General features: G+C 39.3%; 2 protein-coding genes across 5 annotated transcripts; both read right to left on the bottom strand.

Moving 5' to 3' along the window:
* Positions 1-460: 460 nt before the first annotated feature.
* On the bottom strand, positions 461-15,171 carry POLG2 (DNA polymerase gamma 2, accessory subunit). 3 transcript variants are annotated; one of them, XM_037128072.2, is made up of 8 exons: positions 14,021-15,164; positions 10,563-10,683; positions 10,334-10,439; positions 9,401-9,574; positions 8,405-8,545; positions 5,771-5,851; positions 3,370-3,470; positions 461-1,641 (listed from the first exon to the last, which is right to left on the bottom strand). In XM_037128072.2, exons 1-8 carry the CDS (start codon positions 14,580-14,582, stop codon positions 1,476-1,478), a joined length of 1,452 nt encoding a protein of 483 aa, XP_036983967.2. In that variant the 5' UTR covers positions 14,583-15,164; the 3' UTR covers positions 461-1,475. The 3 variants fall into 3 exon arrangements, with proteins under 3 accessions (XP_036983967.2, XP_036983968.2, XP_053511364.1); XM_037128073.2 differs by lacking the exon at positions 9,401-9,574 and having other exon boundaries at positions 14,021-15,171; XM_053655389.1 differs by lacking the exon at positions 5,771-5,851 and having other exon boundaries at positions 14,021-15,168.
* Positions 15,172-16,776: 1,605 nt separating this feature from the next.
* DDX5 (DEAD-box helicase 5) lies at positions 16,777-24,137 on the bottom strand. 2 transcript variants are annotated; one of them, XM_037127961.2, is made up of 14 exons: positions 24,048-24,137; positions 23,537-23,724; positions 22,164-22,329; positions 21,693-21,789; positions 21,472-21,605; positions 21,313-21,378; positions 20,951-21,092; positions 20,699-20,859; positions 20,412-20,584; positions 19,958-20,068; positions 19,675-19,736; positions 19,528-19,587; positions 18,047-18,271; positions 16,777-17,828 (listed from the first exon to the last, which is right to left on the bottom strand). In XM_037127961.2, exons 2-14 carry the CDS (start codon positions 23,578-23,580, stop codon positions 17,425-17,427), a joined length of 1,845 nt encoding a protein of 614 aa, XP_036983856.1. In that variant the 5' UTR covers positions 23,581-23,724; positions 24,048-24,137; the 3' UTR covers positions 16,777-17,424. The 2 variants fall into 2 exon arrangements, with proteins under 2 accessions (XP_036983856.1, XP_036983855.1); XM_037127960.2 differs by lacking the exon at positions 24,048-24,137 and having other exon boundaries at positions 23,537-23,762.

Raw genomic sequence — 24,137 nt, forward strand, 5'->3', positions numbered from 1 at the left:
AACACCCATGCACCCATCACCCAGCATTGACAACTCAGTGTTGTTCTTATCTTACTTCTATAATCCACCACTTTTTTTTGGTTAAAACTGGGAAATTTCACTCAAAATTATTTAAGTGTCTCTATTAAGTAAGGATTTTTTTTAAGCCATAATACCATTATCATACCTAAGGAAACTGTCTATAATTCATTAGTATCATCTAGTGTTAATTTTTTTAGGTGTGATAATGGTTAACAAAAGATCCTTAACTAAAATATTTACAAATAAAGTGGTAGCTACAATCTACTTCAGAATAACATGGGAAGGTGTATTGGGAGGTGAGGCAAAGCTGGTCATGGGTTGAAGGTTGTTGGTACATGGGGTTAATTACACTATTCTGCATGTTTGTGTACAAAATTCTGCATGATATCAAAAAATAATCATCAAAACATAAAAATGTGCAACCAGTTAGTCTTTCAAGATATTTTTTAATATATTTTTAAGATTTTTAAAATTTTACTTTTAGAGAGAGGGGAAGGGAGGGAGAGGGAGAGACACATCAATGTGCAAGAGATCCACTGATCAGCTGCCTCTCACATGCCCTACCCTGGGACCTGGCCTGAAACCCAGGCATGTGCCTTGACTGGGAATCAAACTGGTAACCTTTTGGTTCGTAGGCTGGCACTCAATCCACTGAGCCACACCAGCCAGGGCTCAAGATACTTTACACAAATTATTAGTTGAAATTTTTGTTAGGTTGATAATAATAATATAATTAACACAAGCGTATTGAACATACAAGACTCCTTCTTTCCTGAAAACAAAACCCATTTCAGAGAGATTAAGACACTACTGTAGCCCCAAGAGATAAATTATGTTTGATCCAAATTAATCATTATATTCTCATTCCCCTGAACAGTGATTAGCCTAGGAATGACCATATGACCAAGTTCTGACCAATGAAACATCAACAACTCTTCTGATTGGGATATCTGGGAATGGTTTTACTTTCCTAATTAAAATAGGAGGAAGAGACTTGGCTGGCTAGCTCTTGCCTCTTTTGATTTTCTTCCTAACTGGAATGTGGATGAGAAAGCTAGAAATACAGCAGCCACCCTGTGACCATTAAGCAACAAGTATAAAGATAAAATCTGACATATTATAAACGGTGGAACAGAAAAACAACAAAAGCCTGTGTCTCTAACTATAGAGGAAAAGATTGTACCAATTCTGGACAGTGTATCCCCCACCTTGGTTTCTTTTTATGAGAAAAACAAATTCCAATTTGCTTAATCCAGTAGAGCAGGATTTTTGTTTCTTGCAGCTGAACATAGTCCTTATACAGTGGAATACAACAAGAAATACAAGAAATAAAAATGAATTTTTAAAAAAGCACCAAAAATGTCCATAAGTGCAAAGGGGCTAACAAACAATCTAAGTTAATGTAAGACAACCGAATTAGAAAAGACAAATATTTATTAGGCCAATATTAAAATCTATACATTCTTAGCTGATGATATATACTTAGCTAAAAAGTCTTTTACTTTGGATACATGCATCATTTCCTTCATTGTGGTATCTCTACTTCTCAGATGTATTAATCCATTCTCCAAAGTTGCTTCAGTAATCAAAACTGTGAAGAGGATACCCATTTCATCATACCTAAGGAAAAAAGTAGTTAAACAACATACATGAGTACACATGTAAATTGTAAACTTGTCACATTACCAGTTTTAATTACTTTAGATTACTTTCATTACCACTTTCAAGAGTCGCAAGACTCAAAGGCAGGGCTTGAGAGCTGGACCAAAACCCACCTTTTTCAAGTTTCTGAATCACATTCAAAGTAAATTTTCAGAAAGTTTCTGACTTACTGTAATAGCTGAAAAGTCATAAAAGACAATAAAATTTGAAAACAGTGGTACCTCAACACACCATTTGGTGTGATATTATAGGTAAATCTCAGATTAACCTTTAGCCTTTTGGTACTTTGATACAGTCCAAGAAATTTATTTTAAAGACTCTCATAATGCTATTATAATAAAATTCCAGTGCTCAGCAAATCATACCAAAATCATGCCTGATACTGTAACTTTGCATGCTAACTTAGAGTTTCTAGTTCAGCAATAACTGAATTATCCACACTGGCCTGGCCTCCTTTCTTTTTAACCAGTCACACGATCTCATTAATGTTTCTTCACTTGGTGGGACTGTAACAAAGTTATCTTATTTATCTATTTCCTTGTTTATTGTCTATTTTATCCCATTAGAATATAAGCTGCCTAAGAACAGAAATCTTTTGTCTTATTCACCATCGTACCAACATACAGAAAACATAGTAAGTGCTTAATGTTTTGATAAAAATATGCTAAAACAATAAAGCCTTCACCACATGAAGAACAACTATAACTTGACAATGTCCACGTAACACAAAGGATGTGATTTCAGAACCAAGAAAGTTTAAATACGTCTACTTCATTTTATATGATAAAACAATTAAAGTTGCTTTATCCATAGCAACCTACTTTTCTTTAGACATCATCTGAAAGGTGTCTTTTAACATGTTAGAGAACCACGGAGCAAAACACAAAGCCTGAAACCTTTCAGTCAAAAGTTATGTATTCAACACAAACTCCCCCCCCCAAAAAACCTTAAAAAAAAAAAGGAAAACCCAAAATAAACCCAAAAGAGAAAAGAAGTCCTTTATTAAAAAATAGAACTTAATGAAATAGCAGAGGGTGAGACTAGAGACAGGGAGATCAATCAGGAGCTTACTTCAATAACCCAGCCAAGAGATACTGCTGATCTTACCCTGGGTAGTAGCAGTAAAGATGGAGAGATATGGATTTGAAATGTATTTAAGAGGCAGGCTGACAGCATTTAGTGACAAACTAGATGTGGAGAATAAGGATGGGGGAGGAGCTAAGGATGAAACATCCAAGTTTCAGTCTTGAGCAACCAGGTATCAACAGAGGTGTTGATCACTAAGGAGACGAGTTTTCTGTCCTCTGGGATGAAATTATTTTCCACTCAGCCTCAGAATGAACCATACACCAGCAAGGAAAAGGCAGTCCCAACTCAACAAATGCATACAACATACATAATTTCAACCCCTGATAAATCGATAAACTCAGGTATACATACTTCATGACATTAAGTCTGAAGTTGCATGTGGTACATGTTCAGGTATACCTGATGAACGACGCTGTTCCCGGGTATAGCAATTAACTAAGGGTATGTGGTTATGTAAACGAGGAAGTTAGAAAGAAATACTTTAAAATTATATTTATACATATATATACAGTTTCAAAAGGTTACTATTACTCATAAAATAAACATCATTTTAAACATGGAATAAAATGTTTCCATAAAAAGGAAGACAATTCTTACTTTGAGTAAAGTTGCTCCAATGAGGGCTGTGAAGTTTCCAAATAACCAGGCCACACAGAAATCCCATTTTCTAGTAATTCATTAAACAGCCCTTGACAAACCTGGGAAGAAAATACTTCAAATATGAAAGAAATAAAAGTAGCTAGAGTGACTAGTTTATTTTTGTGAAGCCACAAATCATCCTTTTCAATCTTTAAAATGGGCACAAATTCTTTTAATTATGTGATAATACTATTTATAATTTATATATTATATATTTTCTCTGAAAATGCAAATCTCTGAAAATTTTATTCTACATATAAGAATTTTTATTATGATCATTATCATTCAAAACACAAACAAAACCAAAATAGACTTTATCAGAGGAAAACAGTTAAGTCCAAAAGTTTATGTTACCTCTAAACTTATCTGAGAGTCGAGAACTGAACCCTAGGGTTTCACTATCGTGTCAGGAAGAGAAGGAAGAGCCAGGAGTTTTAAAAAACTAAGCAGAAGTCACCAGAAAAGTATGAGGAAAACCAGGAGAGGGATATTCCTGCAGCCAACTACAGAAAATGCTTCAAGAAGGAAAGATGATTGATTAGTTTCAGTGGAATGTTGGAGACAAAAGCCTGACTGGAAGTACAGAATACTGAATAAACAACATAGTAAATTTAATGTTTTCTTAACAAGCAACAGTGAAGCAAAACAGAGCAAAATTTCAATGCCCTCAACTATCTGGAGCTAAAACACTGGAGCAGGATTTCTCCCATTTGGCTCTGTTGACATAAGAGGTTAGAAGTGCCCCTGGCCTCCAGTCACATAGACTTCGGCAGCACGGCCTCCCCACTGGGGTCTGTGCCTGGACAAGGGCGCTGCTGCTCCAACTTCAGCCTGCACCAGAATCACCTGGAGGGCTGGCATGTCGAAACACGTCCCTCCGCCTCACTCCCAGAGTTTCTGATTCAGCAGACCTGAGGAACCAAGAATTTGAATTTCCAACAAGTTCCCAGGGAAAGACCATACAGAGTGAAGTAAATAGTTGTTAAGGTATTTGATATTTGGGGATAGATGAGAATATAGATATTAATAAATCTAAGAAATTAACAGGGAAAAATAAATACAAGAATGGATTTTAATAAGTTAGAGGTTTCCAGGTGAAATTTTGCTCCTTCTAGTGGAAGGTAAAAAAGGAGAAAAAAGCTCAAAGCACGATTAAGCGCTGAAGACACGGAGAAACAAGAACCCTCGCACCGCAGGTATGAGTGAGTACAAATAGGTGCAGCTGGTCTGGAGAGCAATCTAGCTGACATAGTGAAATTAAGGATACATATGCACCTAACCCAAAAATCCCGTCCCTGTGTATGAACTGGCAAAAATGTTTGCACGGTCCAGAAAGTTATATGCATAAGAATTCTCTGTCATACTGCTGAAGCAAAAGAATGAAAAACAAGTTTAAGATATACCATACAGTACCTTTTTGGTAAGTTAAAAACATCCAAGGCACAAAATACTACTATATGATTATAAACAAATCAACAAAAAAATAAGGCTAGCAATTTTAATGACAAAAATCTAGGGAACAGGGGTTTGTTTTTTTTTTTTTTTTTGTCCTTCAAGCAAAAAAAAAAAAAAGGAAAACAGAAAAAAAACCCAACAAAACCTAGGAACCTGCTATCTACAAGAGTAACCTGCCACCCTTGCAGAGAAAAGTGAAAGTTAAAATATTATCTTCTCTTTCCCTGAGCTGACCATCCCCACCTTCCCTGACCTCTCCACAGGGGCCCTGGCAGAAATCTGGGTGAATCTTTCTTGTTCCCTCACTCAGGTCCTAGATGGGTCTCAGCCACCCAAACTGAAATGAGGACTGCTGCAGGGGTCTCTGGAAAGAAAGAAAACAGCACTCCTGGCTTTTCTCCAGGATATTTAGACCAAAGAGATTAGGAAAAAAATCATAAGAAGATTACTGATCTAGAATCTATGCTTATACCAGCAAGTATCAAAAGTATTAAGTTAAAAAGGGAAGAGGACAAAAAGAAATTCACTCAACATCTGTACAAATATTCTGATTACCAAAACTGTGCATAATCATAAAGAAATGCAACTATGGACATGACATCAACAGCAAAGTCCACCAAATTGTATTAATCTTCTTTAATATACCACACTTTGAATTATTTATTATTAACCATAATATTGATCCACAGTTCATTAGTTAAAAAATATTTTTTCATCCTCCATGTATTTTATAACTTTTTAAAAATTATTATTCAAGTACAGTTTTCTGCCTTTTCCCCCACCCCTCCCCATAGTTAAATTTTTTAAGCAAATAATCAAAATAAAAATTTAAATCGTAAACTCCTCATTTACACGGAATAATGGTTATAATTCAAATCATGACATTAAAACTCATTTAACCCACCTGTCTTAGTTCCACTGCTGGGCCTCTTCCCATATCCAAAGCAACCTTAATAGGGGCTAGACAAGGGTGAAGCTTAAGCACCTAAAGCAATTGAAGGGAGGGAAGGCAACAACACATTTAAGTAAAACACAAGCACTAACAAACATGGAGCTTTTTACACAGCAAAATTTTCTGTATGAAAACGAAAGCTAGCTGGGGGGGGTCATAAAAAATCTTGTAAGGATGTATTCAGCTGTCTATATCCAGCTGCTCTTGGATTTCTCCACTTAGATGTTCTGCAGAGATAAGTTCACTTGATACTGTCCCATTTTCTGACAACTCCATTTTCCATCAACCAAAACGCCCTTTCCTGGCATCGATGCCTTGTCTACCCAGCTGGGGCCATGTGGCTTATCATTTAGACTTTCTCTTAATAAAACCCACCACTCTTCTCATTCATTAACCATTCAACAAAAACTTGAATGGCTACTTCTAGGTGCTGGAGACAAAAATCCATGTCTTTCAAGATGGGAGAAACAGTTAATAAACCCCAAAAATATAACCCAATAATATATCTGAATGTGGTAAATGCTAAAAAAACGATGGGATAGGAAATGCTGGCAAGGGGGTAGGTTGGGGAGGGCTGTTTGCAATTTTAAGTAAGTGGAAAGAGAAAGTCTCCTCTCTGAAGTGACACTGGAACAAGGACTGGGAAGGAGGCTGAGGAACAAGAGATGTGGCTATCCGAGGAAGAGCAATCCAGGCAACGGGGAGGACAAATGACAAGGCTCTGAGCTAGGAGCACGACTGGCATGTTCTAGAAGCAAGGAGGTCTGTGCTGCCAGGGCAGATCAAGTGACGTGGAGAGTATAGTAGTACACAGAGGGCAAAAAGGAAACCGTAGTACATTTTAGGGGCTTTGGCTTTTTCCTCTGAGACCAGGAGCTTCCTGGACCTTCCTGGAGCACAGAGGGGCAAAGTAATGCGTACCTTTTAAAAGGGCCATTCAGCATGAGAAAGAGGGAATGTCGGTCACTTAACCAACCTAATCAGAGAGGAAGGAGTGAAGGTGGGAAGAATGGTCAGATTCAGGATATACAGGGTCTGGCAGAAGTAAGGCCTGCTTGAGTGTGGTTGGCAGGGTAATAAAACGGGTGTAACAGTTTACAGCTTTAATTTGAACATTTCACCTAAAATGTCATATGGTGTGATATGGTGTCATTGAGTGTAATATTGTTATGTTACAGAATTACATGCTTATGATTTTGTAACAAGAGATTTTGTATTAAGGCGCATTATTAGCCCTGGCTGGTATGGCTCCATGGATTGAGGGCTGGCCTGCAAACCAAAGGGTTGCAGCTGGTTCGATTCCCAGTCATGGCACATGTCTGGGTTGCAGGCCAGGTCCCCAGTAGGCAGTGCACAAGAGGCAACCGTACATATATGTTTCTCTCCCTTTCTTTCTCCCTCCCTTCCCCTCTCTAAAAAATAAATTCAAACATTTTTTTAAAAAAGCAAGAAACGGGCATTGTGTAGGACCACCCTATATTTTTGAGGTAGAGTTGAATAGGTTTTGCTGATGGTTTGGATGTGGGGTAGAAGAGAAACAAAGGATCCCCCTTGTTTGTATGCTAGAGACACCCTGTAAATCCCAACCCCCCAGAACAGTTCTATAACCTCAATTTCTCTATGGCTATATCAGGTTAACCGAGAATGGCATGATCAATCACTCAATTATGCAGGGTGACTTCCAATCCCAGCAGAACACTCAAAATGTTAAAGCTTTTAATTTGGGCCAGCTCCCTTTCACGTTCAAGGGGAATATGATTATTCTAAACTCTTGCCACTTAAACCCCTACTCCTCCACATTTTAATCTAATAATCTCGCCTCCTAGTTCTGAAGGGAGTATGAGTAAAACTCCCTGCACAGGGTAACTAGTAGCCTATTTATATCATCTTTCCTCCCCGTTTCAAAGAACTCCTATTCAGACAAATCCCTCCACCTGTGCTCTTGATTCTGTCTTGATCCCTCTAGCTTCTTCCAAAATCTTATTCCTTAGTCATTTCTTTTCTTTCCTACAGCTTCAACCCCTTCTGTCTCTTGATTTTGAGCCCCGCTCAAAACTGTTTGTCCTAAAGTAAGCCTTTCCCTTGACCCAGACCCATGTCTAGTTCCTGTGTTCCAGTGGCCAGCCACTTGGAAATAGACCAGAAGCAGAGATGTCAATATTGCAAGTCTTGCTGTCAGTCATATTTACTCCTACTTAACACTCATCTTCTGATACAGATGGAACCATCAATGGAAAGGCTCAAAGGCTAAAAATCAGAGAGAACTGCCCAGCTCCTCATGACTAGAAATGCCTTTGGACTACCCAACAGGAATGTCTTGTTCTATTCTGTGAGAATAGAACTATTCCTGTGGCCAGATTCTAAAAAAAACTAAAAAATACTTAAACTGTACTTTCACCAAAAATAATTAGTATTCATTTTATGTTAGAAACCAAGCAAACCAACATTAAAAACAGAGGAACAATGAAACCTATATAATTTTATGAACTAATACCACTCCAAATAAATTCAATTAAAAAAGAAAACCAAGGTAAGGAGACTTATATTTTTAATTTCCCAAGTCTATCTCTGGAACACTGAAAGTACCTTTCTGTGGAGATTTTTCTTTCTTGTAAAGGAATTCTCTGTTAGCTGGAAAGAGTCATAGAGGTAAGCCAGCATGCCTCGGTCTAGATCTCCATTTACAGACAGAACAGAAGGAACCACACTTTTTCGTCCATCTCGCCCCTTCAAAGAAAAGCAGAACGAGAATAAAGTAGCCTTTAGTAGAACTATCTATCTCTTAAAATCACATTATTTTAGACTTATAAAATCAAAACATATACTGATTAATAAATTTCAAAGACATGATCAAATTAATTTTCTAAAAGTCATCATTTGGCAACCCTCATGGTAATAATTGATCTGGACAGGAATCATAAGTGGATGCTGCGACTGGTAGGTCACAATCTTGTGAGAAACACATAGTCTTAAATTATCTGCCCACGAAAGATTACTCATGAATGAATGAGTACAAAATACTAATCAACTTTACATTGGAGAAACCTGGTAGCACCATCATCACCAAGTGATAAAAGTTACCATCACCAATAACAAATTTTATCACATGCTTCCTGTATAATGAATTTGAAGGGGGCAGCACCATTTCTGTGGCTGAGAAAACATGAAAGAAACTCAAATCAAGGGACATTCTATAAACTGGCCTGTCCTCTTCAAAAATCAAGGTCGTGAAAGACAAGGAAAGATCAAAGAAGTGTTTGTTTGAAAGAGACTAAGGCTACTCAACAACTACATGAAGCACGTGATCCTAGTCCAGATCCTGGACCTATAAAGGGCAAATTGGAGTGACTGGTATATTTGAAGGGTTCTGTGGGTTGGATGGTAATGGTGGATTACTGTTACTTTCCTCATTTTGATGGCTGCATTGTGGTTATGTAGGTGAGTGTCCTTCCACTCGAGAAATACATTCTGAAGTATTAAGAGGTCATGTGCCCCATGTCTGCAATTTATGATCAATTAATTCAGAAATGATCACAGAGAATCTGGGTAAAGGATACATTAGGAGTTCATGGTAAAACATACATGTAATTGGGACACATTTCCAGGATACATGTGTAAAAGTTCTTTTTCTCCTAGATTCCACAGAGTTTCTATTGGCTCCTTTCCCCAGGGAAAATTGTAGTAAACTTTGTTTCCTTTTCGTCCCTCTTGATCCTGACAATCACTGCTGCTGAAGTTGGATGGACTCACGGCAAACTAGAAAAGAAAGTTTAGGTTTGCCTTATTAATTTATTAAAGTACGTGCTAAAAAGTAAGTTGCTAGAGACATTTCATGCAGCAACTGAATGAAAATGGTCAAGCCCAAATCAAAACTACAGAGAAAACTGTTGATTATATGTACATGTGTGTATATACATGCATCCTAATTACTAAGAGGGGAAGGCAACCAAGAGCTAAGTGAGATGAAGAAAGTACCACATACTCACCACTCTTATCTTTTGTAAAGAGCTTGATTATTTATGACTATTGCACTTAATTTAGGTGAGTGTTTGGGGAGTTTAAGAGTTGGAGAAAGATAAAACTGCTTACTTCAACTCTCTCCTGTTCAGCATATACTAAAACTTGATTACAAATTATAGAACCATTGCAACTAACGTGGAGAGTTCTTGGAGATAGGGAACAAAAGTTAAAGCTCAAAGAGTGAACAAGGGTCAAACTCATACCAGCCAGGACAGCCAGGTGAGGGATTTGAACTTTACTTTAAATGTAAACACTTAGCAACAAACGCTTCTGAGAAAGAGAGAAATATTAACCAATCTCTTTACCAAAGTAATTTTGTTATATGGAACAGTGAAAATTATTACAGAGATTATTTGTATTTGTTGACTTAGCATAGCTGTCACTTGTAACATAGCTATCTCAAAAAATTTTCACTTATTATAGAGAAGTGTTACCTCTGACACATTAAGACCCTACACTTAATAACTATTGAATTAAGGGGGATTATTGTAGTACCTTTCTCCACCACAGGAGTCGATGACGTAACCAGAAATCTAGCCACTGGCTGGCAGTTCGTGTTGAAGTAAACCATACCAGCGAAGCTTCCATCTTCTCACCCATTCTTTGGATATCAGAAATATTAGATAGTTACTTATCTAAAAATTATATAATGTATCTCAAAATGAAAATAATTAGTGCTTGACTAGTTAAACGCAAGGCCGAGTTATTTGCCATTTTTCTGTACCTTTTAACACCATCAGCGGCCTGCTTAGAAGCAGGATGAAAACACACTCCAATCTGAGCAAGGCCATAAGGCAGCCTCTTGTTTACCAAATCCAGGCAATTAACATAGTGCTCCAAGGCACCTGTCAAAAGATAAATCAATCATCACGTAAATCAATTCTATAAACCCAGATCTTTTTGATTAACTCGTATACAAACTAATAACAATGCTAACACAACAGTACAAGTAGCATGGAGTTATTTATTAAGGTAGAGCTTAATTACCACTTAATTTTAGGTAATTTCCCCCAGGTTTTTAGTTTGAAGATTTTCAAATCTACAAGTTGAAAGAACAGTATGATAAACACCAGTTAACCCTTCACTCAGATGCACCAATTGTCAATATTTTTGCCACATTTTTGTTCACTCCCAAAACATTTCAGCGTTCCTCTCCTAAAATTAAAATATTTTCTATATACCATATTTACACCATAAAAATAAACATGCCATAATTTCATCTTATAGTCGATATCCTATTTTCTCCAATTATCACACAAAATGTCCATTACTGCTGTTGTCTCCCCCCCAGATTCATACACTGAATTTTGACTAAATCTCTTTAATCTCTTTGAATCGAGAACATTTCCTGACTCCTACTTCCCTAACTTTGCTCTTAATGACACTGACTTTTGAGTCCAAGACAGTCAGATTATCTCACATTAGACATTTGTCTGATTGCTTCCTTATGATTTAATTATTTTTAGCAGAAATAAATACTAGAGTTAATGTGTGTGTGTCTTATTGCATCCTAACGGGAGCAACATAATGTCAAATCATCCCACTGTTAATGAAACAAATTTAATTACCTGACTAAGGTAACTCCCCAACAATACCTTGCTCCCCAACAATCTTTCACCTACATTTTAAACTCTACTGATGAGCCTTGCTTGAATCAATTATTATACCTTTGAAGAGTACAAAATCAAAACATGGTGATTTTTCTATTTTTCCCCTCTACATTTATTGCAGTTTCTATAAAAACAATTTTCTCCACCTCTTCCATCCAACAGCAGCCTCAAATTCCTTTTTTGGTTAACACTGTGGTTTAAATTTTTTATCTTATTTATTGTGTTATGATCCATTACCATCACTATTTATTTTAATGTTCCATTTGTCCCAAATTTAGCCAGTGGGAGTCTCCTTCAATCCAGCATCTGGTCCTTTCGGCATGACACCTAACTAGTCTTCAAGTAATTCTTTATTTTCTAGTACCATAAAATGTCCCCAACTCACCTTGTATTTCCTTGCCTTAGACCTGGAATCAGCCATTTCTCCCAGCACTGGTTTATTTTATTCAATAGAAAGCAAATATTGGGTACTAGGTGTGCTCATTGCTATTGTCATTTTTCTAGGCCCTTTCAATGAAGAAAGTTAGAAAATATATATTTTTAAAAATTATGAATTCATACTGATATTGCCAACTGGAATTTAACATTACAAAGTTTATTCTTATCTTCTTTTATATTTGTATCTCTTTTCTATTACAGAGAAAATCTTGGCTTCTAATAACATTAATCTATCCAACTATTTACTTTATCTTATAATATACATAGCTTCAGAATTATAATTCCAACATTCCTACTTACAGTAAACCTAAGTTCAAGATTTCTTTGTAGTTCTCTATGCTAGTCACATAAAGGATTATACCCCGCTAAATGACAGCACTATGTTCAAAAGTTACTTGAGATTTCCACTTCTGATAATAGTAGGTTAGCTTGTAACACAACACAAAAAAAGCTTGGGTCAAGAAACTTAAAAAAAAAAATCTATTTAAAGATAATGGAGAACTATCAAGGCAGTAAGGACTTGAGGGTTCAAGTTTTGGAGAAAAGGGAAGAGCACGGAGATAAATCCAACATTTAATGCTACTTTTCCAATTCTCAAGTAGCAGAGCTGTGCAGAGCTTCGTGACATCTTATGCAATTGGGAAGTACAAAAATTATAGTTCCTGGTTCATCAAGGAGGGGCCCTGGTAAACACCCCAGCCTTTCACTGGGGATACTATACTCTAGGAATAGAGGGGAGTGAAAAGACTGAAGCCCAGCCTCCAATAAACTTAGCTCTGGGTTGTACTAAGAAGGTATGCTCCCACTCCAGCTGCCTGCCAAAAGCAAAACTAAATCCTTTCAGAAGGAAGAAAATGCCACTGAAAGCCTTGATTTACCTCTACAATTTATATGCAAATTACCTAGAATTTCAGGAGGAAGTCCCAATGACCAAAAACCCAGAGAAAAACAGATACTAGAAAAAAATACATCTAAGTTATTGGATATAGACTTTACAATGTGACTGTGTTCAAGAAAGTTGACAAGATGGGGAAAACAAACTATTTAGACACAGGATGACAGAGGAGAATGAGTAAAAATATCTGGGGACATAATAGCTGAGAATTAAAAAAAAAAAACAATCATAAGTAGAGGCTACTACAATAGTTCCGACATGGAATAAAAAAAGAACACTGGGAATAGAAGGAAATGGCAAACGGGTGACTAAGCAAATAGGTGGATTTAAGCTTCCTAAAGGCAAGAAAAAGTCTGGCACACCATAGATGCTTTGATGAATGGACACCTACAGAGAGCGAAGTTTCTTTTTCTGATAAGGAAGAAAAGACTGTTTGGGAGCATGGTAATGCGCAGTGCTTTAACTCCCCCAAAGTCAAGTCACTATGGAATAAAGCATATGAATCAAAAGTACCACATTTACTTAAGTTTCATTTTCTTAGGGAAATCGTTAACAACTTACAATATAGTTACTAATTTTTAGAGAACCATGGGCATTGGTTATTTTAAATTACAGTGCCACTTAATGAAAAATGGCCAGGATAGTATTTTGCAAAGATGAGTCTCCATGCCCCAGAAACTCTGCAATGTTTTATCTGACTTTAAAGGCAAATGGTTCCCTATAAGTTTCTGTGGTTCACTCAAGAGTCACTTATAAAGCTTGATTAGTCCTATTTTGAGTTACCTACAGGGCTCTCAAAACAACAGACTGTAGATCAGTTTTCAACAAGAAAAATTGGGGAAGAGCATTTTCTTTTTGCTCTAGAAAAATGAACTTTGTGTATAAAACTGAAGGGTGGCTGTGCAAACATTTTAGTAACGATGAACAAATGATTTAAATGTATGCTTTAATTTAGGTACTAATTCTAGGCTGCTCAATTAACTCTAAAATTATAGGGCTGCCCCGTGAAACTGAGTTACCAGGTCCTTCGGTCAGATTCTTTAAGGAATAGTATCGACTGCATAGACCAGTTTTCTCCAGCGTAGAAGCACTATCGATATACCCAACTACTTTGAAAAGATGAGAACCACGTAACTTCCTTTCCACGTGAACAAAGGGCCAGCTGCAATTCGCGGAATCGAGTGAGATTGCCTTTCCAACCCCGACACCTATTTTGAAGCAGGAAATCATGAAGCATACCGTGAAGAAGGTTCTCCCGTAGTTTCCCAGAAGTTTTTAATAAGTTCTCAAGAAACGCTACTAGCTGTTCCTTACTCAGTTCTTTGTCTTGCAAGATTTCGCGCAGAGTTTCTGCAGAAACTAACCTGAAGTCACTGTCCCCGGGGAGTGAAGGGCCTGATTCAACGTGGAGTGCGTCTACGGGAAACACCTGCTCCCTGACCACCACCACCGAGGACCACCATTCTGTCGCCAGGTTCTTCCGCAACTCTAAACCCAAAGGGCCAAAGCCGGAGTGGCACCCGCTCAGAAGAGAATCTCGGCTAATCTGCTGCTTGATGCCACTGAGGAAATGCCTTCTCTGACAGATCTCTACCAGCGCTTCGCTCCCCTCTCCAGACTCTTGGGCTTCTCTTGGTTCGTTCCCCGCGGGTAGCTCCGCGTGCGACCTCACGGGCCCTCCGAGGGGGCCACTCCCTTCCTTCAAACGCTCAGGCCGGCCCCCATCTACTCGACCCCCGAAACCAGACAACAGACTCCTGCAGACTTTCTGGCAGGCACTGACGGCTGAACCGGAGCGCATCACCTTCAGGAGTTAAGAACCACAGTTTCTTGTTAGCTGGTGATTCCAATAAACGTTCACAACCGTAGGAACCTGGGAACCAACTGCGCAGCTGCTTGGAAAGTTAGCTTGCGTGTAGGTGGCCCCGCCCACGGAAGCGCGTCACCGAGTTCCGGCAGCGGCCGTTGGGCCAAGCGGACTTAGGCCTTGTTCTCTCAGCTCAGTCAAGCCTGGTCCTTCAGCCATTGCCGTTTTTTACCTGTCCTCGGCATCGATCAAGTCACTCCCATCTATTTTTCACCGTTGTGCTGTAGCCAATGTTGCGTCAACTTTACTTTCCTTCCCCACATATTTTGCATATCAGACATGAAAATAGATACTCCCCCAAACACCGTTTCAATGTTAATGGAAATAAGCTTTTAGTTCCCACTTTTAAAGTTTTAGTCTTTGTGGTAGTTTAGAAACCCAATTCTTCCTTTTAACTCTACTATCCATCCTGCTTACTCGCCGGAGCAGCTCTCTGCGGTATGGGTGGGGCTGTGTAACCAGTGAGAGGCTCAGATTCAAGTGCCTCTTGGGCTAGTAGCACCTACACCACCTGGGAACCTGAGGAACCACCTGCTGAAGGGCCCAGCAACGTTTTAAACATGCCCTGCATTTTAACGTGGAAGTACACTGAGAAGCGTAGTGTATAAACAAGCTGCTCTACCATTTTTTTTTTTTCAGGGTTTCATCAGAACACGCAACTTAAGGCCCGTTTAAAACGGAGATTCGAGGATTGCCTGCCTACCAGGTCTGTGAATTTACCACCTCCATTCTTAAGGCCTCTAAGAGGATTACTCTAGTGTAAAACTGCTACAACTCAGATGAAAACGGTCGATTCCAAAACCCCGGAGTCCTACCCTCCCGCTTCCCTTAAAATGGTTAGGGAAACCTTGTGAAGTTAATCCAGGTGAAAGGAACAAGCTACTAGATTCTACTAGACCACCAGGAAGGGCCAGTTAATAAATAAAGCATAATAGTTCGGCAACTAAATTAATGGAATACGGGAGCAGTTAATGTAACGTTGTGTAAGGCAACCTCGGAAAATAATTTCATGCAAGTGTGCGAGTTTACAAACTAGAAAATTGAAATTTGCTGGAAAGCAATTACATTAACTGCAAAACCAGGCAACATTAACGTGCGTTTCCCACACTAGAGAAACCCACCGAAGTGGTCTCATATACACAAATAAATGAGAGAGAATGGGGAGAAAAAAATTACATTTATTAGTTAAGACAACCACAGGTTGGACACAACACATGCTAAAAAGTGGAGTCTTTTAAAACTTAGTTCAAAGATAAATAGGTAAATGTTTCCCACAGCCCCACAACCATGTTTACAAATTTAAAGGCCCACATTAAACATAACAGTAAAATATGTAATAAATACTCTCACCTACCCTGAAAGCTTTTGTCATAACCAATCTGACCATGCTATTTAGAACTGTTACTAGAGGTTGATCAGTTTTCAATGTATTATTCCTAAAAATACCATTCCCCTCCCCCCCTACAGAATTTCATTATTTTAGAGGTAAGGCATTAAAAACCAGTTAGAGCCCCCATTTAATAATCAGAATTTATCATCTCATTAATACCTCCCCCATCTCCTGGCAAAAGAACATGTATCAGACTTTGGGAAGACACAAACCTACTTCTAACCATTATTTATTAGAAGAGTTGTTGGTGAGCCAAAATTAAATGTAAAGCCACTTCCTATATCTTTCTAGCAATAAACCCACGTTGACCCAAGACTTATTAGTCACTGTGCTTCTGCTTATGTTGCTTTCTCCTGGTTAACCATTAATTTTGATGAGGATTTTTTGTGTGTTCGAATATGATTACACCTTCACTTTAAGTGCTCCTGAGGTCCTGGATTATTGCAAAGACATCCAATGCCCATCTTGACTAGTAAGAGCCCGGAAGCATGTAGAGACTAGAAGCTGTTTGTAACCTGCACCAAGAACACTGAAAACAAAATTTAGCTCCTGCCACCCACATCTTAAGAACTGTAAAATCTTAGTTTTGACCACATTCCAGTAATTTACAACAGAGCCAAGAACATGAGTATAATCTTTGGGAGACCAAGTTATTTGGAACTTTCGAATGATAAATTATGCAAGAGGAATAGCCACCCAGGTTCTCACACTAACCAGTTTGAAAATAAATTTTGTTACACAGTGCCCTACAACGCTACGTAATGAAAAGTATTAGTTGACTTCCTATCTTTTAATCTCAGTTCACCATTCTGCAAACAGGCTATTACATGACTCATCTTATTTTGGGAGGTACTGACAGAATACCATTATTCCATTCAGCCTGAAATTATTTACCTAAATCAATTTCATTTGAATTCTTGCAATATGAACAGATCTTCTGATCTCCCCAATTCCCAAAACTAAGTATGGTAATTGAAAGCAGTTTAGTTTTTAATTAAAAAAAAAGAGAAAAAACCACCATCTAAGCAAAGTTTTACATGATATTAGATATGTAAAATAAAGTACAATTTCCACTTAATTCAGTCTTCAAATATTTTTTATTGGAAGGCCATGCACTGCCTTCATTCATTGTATTTCAAATCACTGTACATTTACTTTTGTGAAAACACTGCCTGCATTTTCTAGTACAAAAAAAACCTAAAAATTGTTTCAGGAATGTAGAGAAATATCCAACTTAAATAGCGAAAAAGTGCACCATAATCACTGCTGCACTGCAGTCATTTCTGCATTTCCCATGTTTCTTAAATAACTATCTTGTCTGATAACACACAATATAAAGAGCAATTATGAAAAACAGACATTTACATATACTTTCTTTCTAAAGTCTTACTGAGAATATCCTGTTGGCATTGGATAACCAATCATAGGCGCAGCTGCAGTAGCAGGATATGCATATGCCTGTTGGTTCATACCATTGTGCATATTTGGAACATTACTTCCATATTGCTGAGTGCTATCATAACCATTCTGGTAAGTCCCTGTTGGATTACCAGTCCTAAAACTGGTCTGTATACCAGCAGACACAAAATTACTTCCAAAGCTCCCATTGGTGTAATTGGTAGCACTGTAAACACCATTCTGGGTTTTTGCCCCAAAATCTCTCTTAAGCAGACTAGAGTAACCTCTGTCATAATTTTCCCTGTCTCTAAAGGTATTAAATCCACCCCTTTTGCCCGCAGAGTATCTGTCTCGACGATCATCCTTCATGCCACCTCTACCCCTGGAACGACCTGTCAAGAAAAAAAGATTGCAAACTGATTATTTCTGTAGCACAAATAATTTCTAACACAGAAGGAATAAGATAGCTCTTATTCACTATAGATGTAGAGTATTTCACCTTGTGTCCTGTTGAAGGCTTTTACTCACCTGCCAATCCTACTTAAATGGTTTTGCATATAATTATGTGACTTAAAACCACCAACCTTTCTTATTTCAAAATTGATCTTACCTGAACCTCTGTCTTCAACCAACTGAAGCAACTTGGGATTAATTGCTTGATTAGCTTCACGAAGCACAGAGATAAGGTCGCTCACTTGCTTTATGTTATTAGGTGTAAAGAAAGTGTAGGCTGTGCCTGTTTTGGTACTGCGAGCAGTTCTTCCAATTCGATGTATATAATCCTCTGAGGAGTTAGGGTAGTCATAATTGATGACAAATTTCACATCTTCCACATCTGTAAGGTGTTGCAGTGTGGCAAAATAGCAATGTACAGAGTTTTGCACACCACAACAGCCAGACCAAAAATAAAAAGTTAGACAATTGTATTCCCAAGAAGGTACGGGCTGCAAAAAATACAGTTAAAATGGTTATCCATTCCCTGCAGGAATACCATTGAGCTTTAAAAATAAAAATTTAAAAAAAGCACACATCACCTGTGTCTTATTTACCCACCCAATGAGTGATAGAACCTGTCAAAAGGATGTGTATTCCCTAACACATTCCCACGTCAGCAAGTCCCCTTACAAATCATCAAGTGACATCTGAATGCTTCTGTGCAGTAGGGCCACTTAAAGGTTCACAGCAACCTCTTCATGTGCTCATTTTGAGGACCTTCAAACAAAAAGGTACATGGTCCTTTTGCATTACACTCTCATCAGATGTTCAAAATTCTGGCCACACTGCTTGTCTTGCCAAGACCTTACAACTGCAGCTGCAAGAAAAACATACCTGTCCCCCAAAAGTTGTTTTTATGCACTGTGTCTCGTCTAGGCAAGCACTTCCAAGAAGCCAGGATTCACTTGAGAATGTGTCTCTCTCTGGCAGGTCTCGACATGACGACTACTGTGTAGGTGAGGGAGGAACTTTCAAAGCATTGCTTTCTTTTCCCACTGATTAAATGTGGGAAGTTGCTCCTGCTCTAGAGCTTATGTGCCAGTACTCACCAATTTGTAAAAGGCTTATAGAACCTTTTAAAGCTGCTCTCTCCATTTCAAACTTGAACAAAAATTTCACTGAACATTGAAGTTTGGAAGTATTTCTTCGACATTTCAGCAAACTCACTGAAACTCAAAGACTCACAGATCACAGCAAACAGTCAGAAACAATGCTGTACCATGGCAGTCATGCAAAGCATGGGACAGAAGAAATACCACGGCAGTGAACTGCAGTGAACTGTGAGGATAACTTCCAGTTCCCCCTGGAGAGAACAGTTTACGTGGCAGAGATGGTATGTTCTGCCTTTTGAAGATTACTGGCACACTTTCAGCTTTTCACCTCTCTAATCGACTGGAAGCAGCCAGCCGATCACTAGTCCTCCATCCCCCTCGAGTCCTCCGATTGTCATGCCTAGGCCTTGCCACAAAGACTGCACCTTTATATGAAAAAAAAACTTAGAAAAAATGCAGAGGTTAAAGAAAGCAATAAACTTTCTTTAAAAATTATTTGGAGATCTTCTGGAAAACCAAGCCATGAATTCGAGTTTGTACTAACCTAGCCCTCTGGAGGCCACATCTGTAGCAATCAGAATAGGAGCTTTTCCATGTTTGAATTCTGCAAAACAAGGCATATATATGATCACTAACTTGAGCATAATCCTTTGGGGTCGGGGAGAGTACAATCTTCATTTGAAGTACTTACCATTTAGAACCCAGTCACGTTCCTGTTGACTCTTATCACCATGGATACCCATGGCAGGCCACCTATTTTAGAGTAAAGTTATATTAGTGACTCATACTTAACTGATAGTAGCATTTAACACTTATGCCATTTTTTGATCATAGATCCCTCCAATTTCACCTCAAATAATGTTATAGTTTTCCTACACTGGCAGAAAACTCAAATTCATTACTCCTGACCTAAGTTTGCCCTTCTCCTAAATTCAGCTCTAATACATCTGCTCCAATGGAGGAAGCCCCCATACCCATCTCTCCTCATTTTTCTAGTAAGTTCATCACATCTTCTTTTGGTTTCAACGAAGACAATGGTTTTATTCTCTTTCTCACTCATAATTTCTTCCATCAGACGAATAAGCCTTAAAAGGAAAAAAAATTGTACATTTTAAAAGAAATCCACAGTGTGACCACAAATTTATGATCAATGTACCTGGCTACAAACCAAAAAAGAACCGCTACTTAACATTAATAATCACTCATCAAACAACTCTACCTTTGGCCCTTAAATAAACCATAGGATACCAGAGTTCCTTTTCCTACAGGAGTGCTATACAGCCAATTATCTGAATGAAACAAGAATTTTAAGACTGACAAGCTCATTTTAGATTAACACTCAGATTATACCCAACTAAGTTGCTTTTAAATTATTAAACTATGAAACTGAGACTCAATTAACACTGCAATTTTTTTTGTATAACTTACTTTTCATCCTTTTCTACGTCGTGACACACATCCACAATCTGAAGAATGTTGTGGTTTGCACTCAGTTCCAGTGCACCAATGTTTATATGAATATAGTCTTTCAGGAAATCTTCAGCAAGCTGTCTCACTTCTTTTGGCCAAGTTGCACTCCACATGAGGGTTTGCCTGTCAGGCTAAAAAAGTTTGGATTGAAAAAAAGAGAGAAAAAGAAAAGAAAAAAAACCCACCTTGTATTCTAAGAATAAATTTAAAGCTAAGTTTCAAGAAATATATTAAAAAGCATTTACTCTTATCTGATCCACAATCTTCCTTATTTGGGGTTCAAAGCCCATATCAAGCATTCTATCTGCTTCATCAAGGACAAGATAGGTGGTTCTTCTCAGATTTGTTTTCCCACACTCTAAAAAGTCAATCAGTCTTCCAGGAGTTGCAATACAGATTTCCACACCTTCAATTAAACACATAAATGTAACTAAGAGTTCTGGAACTTTTTAGTACCAATGACAAAAAGACACCCCCCCAACATTGTTCTTACACACCTCTCTCCAAATCACGTATTTGTGGTCCCTTTGGAGCACCACCATAGATGCAAGTGGACTTTAATCGACATGCTCTACAATACTCAGCAGCTACTTGCTGCACCTGTTGGGCCAGTTCCCGAGTCGGTGCCAGCACCAAGCACTAAGAGGAACAGAAAATGGAACAGCTTTTAGCAGAATCCCTGGTCCTAGTTTTACACAAATTACTGTTATACTAGTAAATAACAAACTCCAACTAGATTAAGATAGTATCTTTATATGAAACTATCACAAACCACCTTTTGTCATATATTCTGCAAGTCACTACATTTAATTGTAAGCCAAATGTTGAAAAAAAAGAAAATATACATATATATACTTACAATAGGCCCATCACCTCTCTCTAGGAATGGCTGGTGGTTGATGTGGACAATGGCAGGCAGCAAATACTATTTAAAGGTAAGAGACAACAGAAGTTATATTAAAATAGCCCTGTCTTCCTTTTATTTCTTTTACGCATCTGAAAAATCCTCCCAACTTACAGACAATGTTTTCCCAGATCCAGTCTGTGCCACTCCAACCATATCTAATCCACTTAGAGCAACTGGCCATCCCTGAGCTTGAATAGCAGTGGGTTCAGTGAAGTTCTGTCTTGCAATTACATCCATGATGTTTGCTGTAATTAGCAGCAATTTAGAAAAATTAGCAATGCCAAGAGAAAAAGGAAATTAAAAAAGAGAAAAAACTCAAAATTAGCACTTACCCGGGAAGTTTGCTTCATAGAAATTCAGAACTGGCTTTGGGCAGTTGTGACCTCTCACTGTAATTTCCTTGCTTCTTCTGTAAGTCTCCACCTCTTGCTACGAAAAACAAATAATCTAGTTAAGTCTTATGACAACCTCCCCTAATTAAATATACAACCAGTAAGTCCCTAAACTTATAATTCATTAGGCACTTTGATGGTGCCAATTTAAATCAGGATCCACATATGAAAACCCTACATGGCACAAATACTGTGTTATGCTCAACCATCCGAAATAAAAATTCAAAGCCATCTGTTTCCTAAAGCGAATAACATTTCTCCCACAAGAAGTCAGAAAGCATGAATTTCCCACAATTCTGTCTTTGCCACACATTTTCCGATCGGGTTTTGATGTACTGTAAAATCTGATCAGACTTATTTACTGTAGTCATTGTGGAATTAAACTGGACGAAGCCACATGAAATTACTCACAGCTGTGCGCCTGGCCAAATCAGGGTGTTCTTGATAAAAATTCTTCTCAAATTTAGGCAGCTCATCAAGATTCCACTTCTTTTTAACTAGTTTCTCCCCAGGGTTTCCAAACTTCTTTCCTGATAGAGGCCCTGCTCTACTTCCTCCAAATCGAGGTGCACCAAACCTGAAATTAAAACACAAATTTACACTTCCAAACGTCCACATAGGGGTTTATAAACACACTAACTTACCATCCCTTGGCACACCCTAAAGATCGACGAAAAGACTTCTAGAAGCTTTACAATACAGCGTTGTCCTTAGCGATTATTCTCCAACCACCTAAAATTAGCACCTCAAGGTTTCATTTCCCATTGTTCCAAAATACACACAAAGTCGATGAAGCTAATAGCCCAGGATTTATCAGATCCGAAACCGGCTGTTCAAAGACCAAAAGCCGTTCAAAGACCAAAAGCACATCCGCTTGTGTATACTCGCCTTTCCCACAAGCTTAGGAATTAAGTATCTGGGAGGGGGGCAATACGAGATGGGAGAGACCTAACAGCGATGTTATTTACCAGCTATTTTCAAGCCAAGACGCCTTAATTTTAATGGCTAACGGGCAGCACAGGCCATGACAGCAGAATAAGCACATTAGCGGTCTTGGGGACACTTGAGCAAACCGATCGAGTAGGGGTATCCCAGGGAAGGGCGCCGGATCAAGGTAACGAAATTACATAAAGTACGGAAAAGGAGGAGGAGCTGGCAACTACCGGGGGAGGAGTCCCGGCCCGGGCGGAGTCGGCCGGGCGGCGTTCCTGCTGGGGCGGCGCTTCCCCCTTTGTCTCGCATTTCTCTCTGCGCCACATTTTCTCGACGCTGCCATTTTGAGCTCCTCCGCCGGGCGGGGTAACAAAGGCGCCGCCATGTCCGAGAGCGGCATTTTGTACCTGCGGCTCAGCCACATGGCCGATTCCTGTGGCGACGGCCACCCCCCCTGTCCCAACCTCATTAATGGCATTGGAGGCCGCCCTCTCGGCTCTCACAGAATTTCCGGGGCCCCTAAAACATTTCTCCAAAGGTAGCTCCTAACAACGGCGGCTTCGCCGTCCTCGAAGGTTTCCTACCCTTGCTATATACAGCCTTCCAAATTTTCCCAACTTACAGACCACAGCTGTGAAGTCGCCGAGGTCCTGAAACCTTTTCCCAGAAAGATGAGGTTAAAAACAAAATATGCCAAATTCAGGCCAATATCGAAATAGCGCAAACCTTTAACAGGAGAAACCCAAAAAGAGACTGAAAAACTAGGTTCCCATCGCCACCCCCCCCCTCGTTACCTCACAGGCCTCCCATCCCCCACCCGCCAGGCCTGACAGATCCGTTCTCACACTCACCCTCGATCCCGGCCGCGGTCTCGGTCACTCGAATAACCCGACATGGCGTCAATGATTGCGGTTGGCGGGGAAAGAAGTGGAGAGAAATCAGGGGCGACGAGTCGCTGGAAGTGGCCTCGGCGACAGCGAAGCCTTGCGGGGGCGGCAGCGGCGGAGTGACGGCAAGTACAGGAGGGCGAGCTGCTCCCCTACGGACCGGTGGAAATGAATGAGGTGCCGGCCGCGTCCCGGCTGCCGGTTTTATAGTCTGGACCGCCTCCTCCGCCGCAGAGAATGCTGGGAGCTGCTCTATGACCTAATCACCCCGCCCTTGCGCGGAGGCCGCAACGCCCGCCGACATTCCCGAATCCGCCATGTTCCCGTCCCTGCCCCCACCCGCAACCCCTCCCTCAGATTCGCCGGTTTTTTGCCCCTTTCATGGTTGGGCCCACCCACCACCACAGTGCCTCAGCCTGCACTCTCTTGACTTCACCTTCTTCTCGTCTTCCCATATTTCGAAGAAGCTACCCACCCTTTTTCAGGTCCAGCCCAGGAGATAAAATGGCCAAGACAGCCTGACCTATTCAGACCACTTGGAGTTGTTTACATCTTACAAAGAGCC

This window comes from Artibeus jamaicensis, unplaced genomic scaffold (assembly GCF_021234435.1).
Source record: "Artibeus jamaicensis isolate MK-2021 breed Jamaican fruit bat unplaced genomic scaffold, CSHL_Jam_final contig_1998, whole genome shotgun sequence".
In the NCBI taxonomy this organism is placed as follows: Eukaryota; Metazoa; Chordata; class Mammalia; order Chiroptera; family Phyllostomidae; genus Artibeus; species Artibeus jamaicensis.

Excerpts from the sequence above, each read along its gene's own strand:
- POLG2 (XM_037128072.2), bottom strand. The coding sequence starts at position 14,582 with ATGCGCTCCGGTTCAGCCGTCAGTGCCTGCCAGAAAGTCTGCAGGAGT. Across the intron at positions 10,440-10,562 it reads GCCGCTGATGGTGTTAAAAG|AATGGGTGAGAAGATGGAAG; the intron begins GTACAGAAAAAT and ends TGATATCCAAAG. Across the intron at positions 1,642-3,369 it reads TTGGAGCAACTTTACTCAAA|GTATGATGAAATGGGTATCC; the intron begins GTAAGAATTGTC and ends TTTTTTCCTTAG.
- DDX5 (XM_037127961.2), bottom strand. The coding sequence starts at position 23,580 with ATGTCGGGTTATTCGAGTGACCGAGACCGCGGCCGGGATCGAGG. Across the intron at positions 21,093-21,312 it reads AGAGAGGTGATGGGCCTATT|TGCTTGGTGCTGGCACCGAC; the intron begins GTAAGTATATAT and ends TGTTCCTCTTAG. Across the intron at positions 17,829-18,046 it reads GGTTGAAGACAGAGGTTCAG|GTCGTTCCAGGGGTAGAGGT; the intron begins GTAAGATCAATT and ends TTTTCTTGACAG.